At 51.3% G+C, this 9622-nt stretch overlaps 1 protein-coding gene across 2 annotated transcripts; it reads left to right on the plus strand.

Moving 5' to 3' along the window:
• Positions 1 to 1251: 1251 nt before the first annotated feature.
• Positions 1252 to 7892, plus strand: TOR1B (torsin family 1 member B). Of its 2 annotated transcripts, XM_004269371.4 has the most exons (5): positions 1255 to 1510; positions 2142 to 2407; positions 3584 to 3759; positions 5340 to 5467; positions 5775 to 7892. In XM_004269371.4, exons 1-5 carry the CDS (start codon positions 1315 to 1317, stop codon positions 6014 to 6016), a joined length of 1008 nt encoding a protein of 335 aa, XP_004269419.1. In that variant the 5' UTR covers positions 1255 to 1314; the 3' UTR covers positions 6017 to 7892. The 2 variants fall into 2 exon arrangements, with proteins under 2 accessions (XP_049567583.1, XP_004269419.1); XM_049711626.1 differs by lacking the exons at positions 5340 to 5467; positions 5775 to 7892 and adding an exon at positions 4066 to 4480 and having other exon boundaries at positions 1252 to 1510.
• Positions 7893 to 9622: the final 1730 nt, after the last annotated feature.

The raw sequence follows: 9622 nt of genomic DNA on the forward strand, positions 1-9622 counted from the left end.
CTTCAGGTCAAAACTGAGACATGGAGGAGGAGAGCCTTCCCCGAGCCGCCCATTGGGTGAGGTGCCTCCTCTGTTCATCCCACATCACAGCACTGACCGTGCTGGTCATAAACTGTCCGTTTGCCCATTTGCCTCCCTCACTAGACGGACAGCTCTGTGAGGGCAGAGACTGTGCCTGTCCTATGCCCTGCTTTATTTATTTATTTATTTAAAAAAATGTTTTTGGCTGTGCTGTGGCATGCCGGATCTTAGTTCCCTGACCAGGGACAGAACCCATGCTCCTTTAGTGCAAGCGAGGAGCCCTCACCCTGGACCGCCAGGGAATTCCCCTGTGCCCTGCTTTATCCCCAGCACGCGGCACTGGATCTGACACAGCCAGTGTTTGTTAAATATTTGTGGATACACGGGCTGATGAGTAAACTCAACCAACTTTGGCAAAGCCTGGGCCAGCGTTACCTGGACAAACCCAGCAGCCATCGTGATCTTTGATCTGACCCTGTCATTCCCTGTGTGAAACCTTCTGTGGCTCCCTATTGCCCCCCAGACAGAGGCCTTCCCCTTCCAGTCTCTGCCTAGCTCTCCATCCTCATTCTCACCAGCCTCCACCATGTGAAATACTTTCAGTTCGCCAAACTGCACATCCTGCATATTCTGTTCTCTGCATAGAACATCCTACTAATCAATTTTTGCTTGTCTAACTCCTTTAATTCTCAGTTCAGACTGAGAGCGTTCCCTGCTCCATGGCCTCGGTGCTTGTCTGACCGCTCACTATTGGCCCTTGCCCACTGACTGCCTCCCCCAGAGCCTAGAAGCTCGAGGCGGGGGCGGGGAACCCCGTCTCCTTCCCTGCTGTCTCCCAGCATCCAGCAAGGGGCCTGCCTTGCAGCATGCTCAGTGAAAGAATGCGCTTCTGGGTTTGTGCGCACCAGGGCACGTCTGCCTTGGTGTAGCTCCAGGGTTCAGCCTGGGGCCAGGCGCCCAGGGCACCCTGCAACTGTTTCAGGAAGGCAGGCAGGGTGGGGAGACTTGAGAAACGCTCCCGATAGCTCCAGGGGAAGTGAAGGGAGGGATGACAAAGCAAAGTGTGAAGGATCTGAGAAGCTCTTAAGAAAAAGAAACCGTAAAAGGTAGCCGCCCCTTTCCGTGGCTCTCACAAAGATGGTGGCGCAGAGCCACGCCCCTCGCCAACAAGGCCTTCCCACGGTGGGGGGTGGGGGGCTGCGGGCGGAGGTGACGCACGGATCGGAAGTCCGTCCCCAAGCTCGGCCGCCCGGGCGGCCCTAGCAGCGTCCGTGGCTGGCCGCGAGCTGGGCGATGCATCCGGCTGGGCTGTTCTGGGTCGCCGCGGCGCTGCGGCTGCTGCTGGCGGCCCACGTGGCGGCGGCGTTCGAGCCTATCAGCTTGGGCATCGCCGTCGGGGCCGCGTCGGCCCTCACCGGCTACCTGTCGTACAGGGACCTGTACTGCCGCTTCGCCGAGTGCTGCCGAGAGCAGCCGCTCAACGCGTCGGGTATGGCGGGTCTGCCCCGGAGGGGCTCGAGGGGCGCGGGGTCAGCCCCGCGCGGGCGTCAGCGCCCGGCACCCCGCGCTTACCCTGAGGTGGGGTGGGAAGGAGGAGGGGTGGGGTCTCGGCCCGGACTGCAGCCTCGGAAGCCGTGTCTTCGGAGCCAGATTCTCCGGATCGTGGGGCTCTGCCCAAGTTCCTTTCTAAAAGCTTGGATTCCTTGGGATGACAGTAAGAAGAAACTGAAAGCAGCAGCCCTTCGGCGCCATGTCACCCCTGTTAAGTAGTTTTCAGATGTGCAGCGTCTGCCCAGAAAGCCCACATTTGGCCCTCGGTTTTCTTACAAGCCGGAAGGGGTGGCTGGGGAAATAGCAAGCAGCTGAGTGAAGAGAGGGCCAAATCCTTGGATGAACGAACACATTTAGTTTCCTTTTCTAGTCCATTTCCTTGGAAGTGGCGTCGTGTGACTGCAGCCCGTGTGGTTCTGCCTCAGCGCTAACCCTGGGGTTTGGCAGAGACCCTGCTGGACCGCTTGCTAACCTGTGCCTCTCACTTTGGCCAGCTGGGGAGAGCGCTGCTTTTCTGGTGCACGTTTAATGTGTATTTTTCTCTCTTGTTCCCGGGCTGGCTCCTGCAGCCCTCAAGCTGAATTTGGAGGAGAAGCTCTTTGGGCAGCATCTGGCCACAGAGGTGATTCTCAAGGCGCTGACTGGCTTCAAGAACAACAAAAATCCCAAGAAACCACTGACTCTTTCCTTACACGGCTGGGCCGGCACAGGCAAGAATTTTGTCAGCCAAATTGTGGCTGAAAATCTTCACCCAAAAGGTCTCAAGAGTAACTTTGTCCACCTGTTTGTGTCGACCCTGCACTTCCCTCACGAGCAGCACATAAAACTGTACCAGGCAAGGAATTCTGTTATCCCATCCCCTGGCCTCTCGGACCCGTCCGGGCGACCTGCTCCCTGACTCCGGCCTCTGCTTCTTTCCTTTGCACTCCGGTAGCCCCAGGCCCCTGCACACTTCCCCCACCCTGGCAACCCTTTGCCATTTGCAGAACTCTCCTGCAACTTTTTTTTCTCGCTGATTCCAAAATAATACAGCTGGGTAGGTGATGTTATTTCCATTAAAAGATGGAGGCAAGAGCGGCAAGGCGACTCGCTCCTTAGAATTTTCGTGCAAATCAGAAACTGGGACCCAAATCTCCTGACTCCCAGTCCGCAGGGTAGCTGTGTTGCGCAGTGAGTATGTTCAGTATCCCCATCACAGCCCTTGGTTAAGTGGAGCAGGTCACACGATTCGCTTGGAGACGACTTCATTTAAGGCTGCTTCTGTGATGCAGCGTCAGCTTGGCCCACATTCTTGGCGTTGCTATGTTAAGTCGTCCAGTAGGGCTCTCATCTAAATGGACGTCCTTGTGAAAGTTCGCGTTCCTACTGTTAGGTGAGGACTGAAATAAGGAATAGAAACTGAAAGAGGAAGTGAAAGTGGATATTTGCCCCATAAACTGTAAGACAGGGAAGACTACCAAAAAGAGAATGATTTTCTTATTTACCAAATTCTGTCATAAATCCCTAGAAATACAGGAACAAACGCTTTTCGTGAAATGTCATCTAGGTCAGCACCTTTGTTCACTGCACCAGTAAAAGGCACTGGTCTCGGGATGCTGTGCCGGTCTTAGCCTAGTTTCTTATGCCTCAGTATGTCTGGTAAAATTAACGTGAGATTCCCAGTCACAGGGAGATGAAAATTACGGGTTGCTTAACAGTGAAATGGTCAATATTCATGTATCTTAGACCCCGATACCTTTAAAAAGTCACATTTGGCACATCATTTGAGTTAGGAAAACACTTATTTGCATTTTAGCACCTATCTCTCTGCCAGTTTCCACTTCTTATAGATGAAGTTTTGGAAAAGCTCTCAGACAGTGAGTGGAGGTTAGGGTGCGATTTTTCTTTGTTAAACCCCAGAGAGCTCTGATTTTTCACCTTCCTGAGTATGAGGCACAGTGGAGCGCCTCTGCTCCCCTGGACATATCTTTTGAGTCCCTGCATCCTATTTCTTCTCTTATGGTTGGTCTAGGACCAGTTACAGAGGTGGATTCGGGGTAACGTGAGTGCATGTGCGAGCTCCGTGTTCATATTTGACGAGATGGATAAATTGCACCCGGGGGTCATTGACGCAATCAAGCCATTCCTAGATTACTACGAGCAGATTGACGGTGTGTCTTACCGGAAGGCCATCTTCATCTTCCTCAGGTCAGTGGGAGGTGTTTCTCCGAGGGCACACAGCCCTTCATTCTGCCAGGGCTAGAAGGAGGTCCCGGCAACCTCAGCAGGTCCCAGGGACAAAAGTGCCAGCCTGGCAAAAGTGACTTACGGACTTCTTTTACTTTGGGGTTGCTAGTGTCAGCACGGCACAGGGCAGGGGAAGGGGGAAACGAATGAAGGAAATAGTAGAAACAGGTAATTTCATTACTTGCACATGTTGCCTCTGAGGGTTATAAAAAGTGGTAGTGGGCTTCCCTGGTGGCGCAGTGGTTAAGAATCCGCCTGCCAATGCAGGAGACACGGGTTCGAGCCCTGGTCCGGGAAGATCCCACATGCCACGGAGCAACTAAGCCCGTGCGCCACAACTACTGAGCCTGTGCCCTAGAGCCTTCGAACCACAGCTACTGAAGCCACAACTACTGAGCCTGTGCTCTAGAGCCTTTGAACCACAGCTGCTGAAGCCCGCACGCCTAGAGCCCATGCTCCGCAACAAGAGAAGCCACCGCAATGAGAAGCCCACGCACAGCAACGAAGACCCAACGCAACCAAAAATAAATATATATTAAAAAAAAAAAGAAAAGTTGTAGCATGACACACCGAGTTCTGAAAAAGATTTTCAGTTCCTGAGGGCAGGTGCTGTTTTTTTTTGTCTAGTAGCACTTAGTAAATATTCCTTGGTTGAGAATAAACCTTAGAGAAATATCACAATCTGATTCCATATTAGAAAACTCATAGTGTTTCCTGATATGTGACATTTGTAAGAAGTCATTACAACCCTTTAATACATACAGACTGGCTTATATAGTTGACTTTTTTTTTTTTTTTTGCGGTACGCAGGACTTTCACTGCTGTGGCCTCTCCCGTTGCGGAGCACAGGCTCCGGACGCGCAGGCTCCGCGGCCGCGGCTCACGGGCCCAGCCGCTCCGCGGCATGTGGGATCTTCCCAGACCGGGGCACGAACCCGCGTCCCCTGCATTGGCAGGCGGACTCTCAACCACTGCGCCACCAGGGAAGCCCTATATTTGACTTTGAAACAAGCTGTATAGGGACCTCCCTGGCGGTCCAGTGGTTAAGACTTCGCCTTCCAGTGCACAGGGTGCGGGTTCGATCCCTGATCGGAGAGCTAAGATCCCACATGCCTCGTGGCCAAAAAACCAAAACATAAGACAACAGAAGCAGTATTGTAACAAATTCAATAAAGACTTTAAAAATGGTCCACATTAAAAAAAAAAGCTGCATAGAAACTGAAAAAAAAAAGAATAAACTTAGAGCAGGTACGTTTCCTGATTAGAGAGAGAAGTCTTTTTTTTAGCTAATTTTCATTGGAGTATAGTTGATTTACAATGTTGTGTTAGTTTCTGCTGTACAGCAAAGTGAACCAGTTTTACGTATACATATATCCCCTCTTTTTTACATTCTTTTCCCATATAGGTCATTACAGAGTATTGAGTAGAGCTCCTGTGCTATACAGTAGGTTCTTATTATCTATTTTATGTATAGTCGTGTCTATATGTCATAGAGAAGTCTTAACCTGTGATTTTAATCTTTGTTTCTTTGGCAAACTCAGCAATGCAGGCGGAGACCTCATAACTAAGACGGCCCTTGACTTTTGGCGGGCAGGGAGAAGGAGGGAAGGCATCCAGCTGAAGGACCTGGAGCCCGCGCTGTCTGTCGGAGTCTTCAATAACAAACACAGTGAGTGCCCCTGGCGAGGAGCCCTCACCCTGCCCGCAGTCACCGTGTGTCTCTTTAAGCCTTTCGCGAAACCACAGCATCCGCTCTCCTCCGTGCCTTGGTTGAAGTAGGGACTTTTTCGGAGGGCATTCTATTCTACAAGCTAGTTAGCAGGGGTAGCCAACCGATCCTTACATGAGGCTTGACCAAAAGAGAATCTTGGGGGCTACAGACGTGAAGAATGTGCTGGGCCCTGTTAGAGCAGCGAGCTTGGCCGGGTGACAGGGACAGTAACAGGCGAGAGACCCAGCTGTGCCTTGTTTCCCAGGTGGCCTGTGGCACAGCGGACTGATAGACAGAAACCTCATCGACTACTTCATCCCCTTCCTGCCCCTGGAGTATAGCCACGTGAAGATGTGCGTGCGGGCAGAAATGAAGGCCCGCGGCTCTGCCATCGACGAAGATGTCGTCACCAGAGTGGCAGAGGAAATGACGTTTTTCCCTAAAGACGAGAAAATCTACTCAGACAAGGGCTGCAAAACTGTGCAGTCACGGCTGGATTTTCACTGAACACTTATCCAGTTGGGGTGAGACGCGGCTGGGAACCCAGGGAACTCGGGGCCTGGCCTTTCCAAGCACTTTGAAGACCTCTTCAGGGTTTGCACATTTGCACCTGTGGACTTGGGGGATCTGGAAGGTTCTAAGGGCTGATTTTTGAAATGCTCATCTGTTAAGGGTACTTGTCATTTTGCAACAGCACAGCAACCCAGCTGTTCATTGTGGTTGAAGATGAACTTTTGAAGTCCCTCCCCTCCCCTGCCACTACCACTTAACTGACCTTGACAGAATGACAGAAGTGCCTTGAAAACAGCTGTGTGAGTGAGACCAAGGACTCTTTCTGACCCAACGGTACCCACACCTCAGAAGCTGAACTGAAGGAGTTCGAGGGCCCTGCTGCAGTCCGGGGAGCACTGGGTTTTCACCTGCCAGAAACATTCTTCTCCTCTAGTTCTTTTTCTTCACAGAGCGCGTTCACCGACTTGAAGTATTTTCAGGTAAAAATCGGTGGCACCTTCAGGCACAGTGTCGTGTGGGAGGACCTGGGCCCACAGGCCGAGCACGCAGCTGGGGGAACCGCCTGTGTGTGGCATGGGGGCTCCACGCCAGGGCCCTGCAGCCAGGCGGGACGGGCAGGACCTCTCCGTCTGTCCGTGGCTTTGCTGCTGACAGCCCTGGTCATGGAATTCCTTCTCCCAACTCTCACTTGGTACTTATCGCAGCCTTCCTTGTATCACCTCTACTCCTTAACTTCAGCCCCGGCTAGATGTACCCCCAGCCATAACATCCCTAGAGTCGGATCAGAACGCGACTGTTGGCTTTGAGTCCTTGGTTCCCACGGTGAGATGTTTGTCTGTTACAGTTTACACGTGGGTCAGTCTCTCACTTGACTGCACAGAACCATTTGAAATCCGTAGGACAGAGTCATTCTCCACGGATGACACGTGCCGACTGAACGGTCAGCTTGCAGGTTCTCGTTGCCAAAGTGGAAGTATTGGACACTAGAAGTGCTCGAGTTTTCAAGGATATGTATATTTTTTATAATGTTCTTACTTCTGAATCTTAGATAATAGAAATATGGGACATTGCTCATTTTAGAACATGGGAAGGAATAATTGCCTATTCCTTTATCAGATACTCGTAAGGTTGCTCCTGATCCTGGTGTCATCTGAGAAGGATACCCTGTATGGCAGCGTCAGGCTGGGCTGCCCTGGCCACTGGGAAATGACTTCCACTCCAGCCAGTGTGAATCGTTTTATCTTGTAGTTGCAATGCAACTGCAGACATGTAATGAGAACATGCAGCTTTTTTCTATATAAGACGTGGCAGAATGAATGTTCCTCCCATATGGCAATGCCTTATAGAGGATCACACTTAGTCTTTAAAAAATGCCAAGGTGCGGCTTCCCTGGTGGCACAGTGGTTGACAGTCCGCCTGCCAATGCAGGGGACACGGGTTCGTGCCCTGGTCCGGGAGGATCCCACATGCCGCGGAGCGGCTGGGCCCGTGAGCCATGGCCGCTGAGACTGCGCGTCCGGAGCCTGTGCTCCGCAGCGGGAGAGGCCACAACGGTGAGAGGCCCACGTACCGCAAAAAAAAAAAAAAAGCCAAGGTGCGGCTTAAAATTTTTAGTACGTGTTCTCAAGTTGGAGCTAAGTTATGTTTCTTTTGTCACCTTTTGGGTGTCTGGTCAGGAGGAGATAAGATTTTTTGTTATGATGCAATAAACTCAACACATGTTGGTTACCTTTAGACTGCTGTTACTGATTTGTAACTTGAAAAGGCCACAGTTGCTCATGGCCCAGTCTCCCCACCCCACGTAAGATGTAGACGAACTTAAATTGACCTACTGAATGTCAAATAATAAAGCCTAAATTTTATCACGTGAGATGCCACTTGCAGATTTTTTTCTGGTTTATTTGGTAGCTCTGAAAAGTTTGAGCTTAGAATAAAGGCTCTTCGATAACTCAGGTGTCTTTAGGTTCACCGTACCCTGGACACGCTGGTTGGCATTCTTTACCTCATAAAGAATCAGTATTTACCTTAGGGACTTCCCTGATGGTCCAGTGGTGGAGAATCTGCCTTCTAGTGCAGGGGACGTGGGTTTGATCCTTAGCTGGGGAACTAAGATCCCACATGCCGCAGGACAACTAAGCCCACGTGCCACAATCAGAGAGAAGCCCGCACGCTGGAACTAAAGACCCGACGCAGCCAAAAATAAATAAAATAAAATAAAATAAAAAGTATTAGACCTTAAAAAAAAATTTACCTTAAAGGCTGTTATCCCCAAACAAATACAAAGTTAAATTGGATTAGATGATGGGTTCTACTCCATCGAATTTTCATGGATGAAAATATCATCAGAAAGAGCTGGTTGTCTTCCTAACAAATATATTCTCCTAAAATTAACATAGGAAGGAAGCTGAGGCACTCAAACGTGACCCACGGCTGCCATTCTGAACCTGAGCAAGGATGAGCTCAGACCAGGAAACCTACTTGCCTGGTCTTGCCTGCCCTGAAGCGGTAAATAATGAAATCCTTGTTATGTTAACCAGATTTCAGCTTAATCCCTTAACCTGGGCTCTTAGTTTTGACAGTGATTTGTTAACACCAACTCTTCCCAGGACTGAGGATGGAGCCCTTTCTAGAAAGCTGAGACCCTCTTCTCCATCACGTCACCCACTCCTATAATTTCCCAGTTGGAGGTGTTCATCCCGTGAGGCTGCCCTTCTCCGTCTGGGTCTCAGGCTAATGTCTCTTCTGCTTCACCCCATGCTGCCTCATCTCAAAGACTGAACTTTCCAAGGGGCGTCAGGGGACCCCTGTGTTCCCTACTTAGGGACTCCCAGGTGCTGGGGCTGCCATTTTCAGATGAATGGTTAGCCCTAATCCCGGGCCGTGACAACAGGCCAGCTTCAGGTCAACATCAAGCACCTTCCTACGTTCAGTGCTGCCTTAGGGGGCCTGGGCGGGTGGGTAGCCATGAGGCAGAGGGGTCCAACCCGTCTTCTGTGCCTGCTAATAACTGCCCCTGCAAGCACTGTGCAGACGCTCATATCCCACAGCAGCCCTCGTAGGCACATAGGTGTGTTGCACAAAACAAGGCGTGTTTACGTTCCAACACTGCTCAGTACTCCTGCCCGGCTTCTCAGCGGGAGGTATGTCTGTAGACTTGAATGAACTCCACAGCTGAGTGTCGGGAGCTCCAGGGCCCCCCTTGACGGAGTGTGACCCCATGGGCAGCTGAGCAAGGAGCCGGAGCTGCCAAGGTCCTCGGAGTCCGTGTCACACTCCCCTCCATTCCAGCCTGGGTTGCACAGTTAGGTCTAAATTCACAGCTTAGGGACTTCCGTGGTGGTGCAGTGGTTAAGACTCCACCTGCCAACGCAGGGGACACGGGTTTGAGCCCTGGTCCGGGAAGATCCCACATGCTGCGGAGCAACTAAGCCCATGCGCCACAGCTACTAAGCCTGTGCTCTAGAGCCTGCGAGCCACAACTACTGAGCCTGCGTGCCACAACTACTGAAGCCCACACGCCTAGAGTCTGTGTTCCACAACAAGAAAAGCCACCGCAATGAGAAGCCCATGCACTGCAATGAAGACCCAATGCAGCCAAAA

This window comes from Orcinus orca, chromosome 6, assembly GCF_937001465.1.
Source record: "Orcinus orca chromosome 6, mOrcOrc1.1, whole genome shotgun sequence".
Classification (NCBI taxonomy): domain Eukaryota; kingdom Metazoa; phylum Chordata; class Mammalia; order Artiodactyla; family Delphinidae; genus Orcinus; species Orcinus orca.

Excerpts from the sequence above, each read along its gene's own strand:
- TOR1B (XM_004269371.4), top strand. The coding sequence starts at position 1,315 with ATGCATCCGGCTGGGCTGTTCTGGGTCGCCGCGGCGCTGCGGCTGCTG. Across the intron at positions 1,511-2,141 it reads GCAGCCGCTCAACGCGTCGG|CCCTCAAGCTGAATTTGGAG; the intron begins GTATGGCGGGTC and ends TGGCTCCTGCAG. Across the intron at positions 2,408-3,583 it reads AGCACATAAAACTGTACCAG|GACCAGTTACAGAGGTGGAT; the intron begins GCAAGGAATTCT and ends TGGTTGGTCTAG.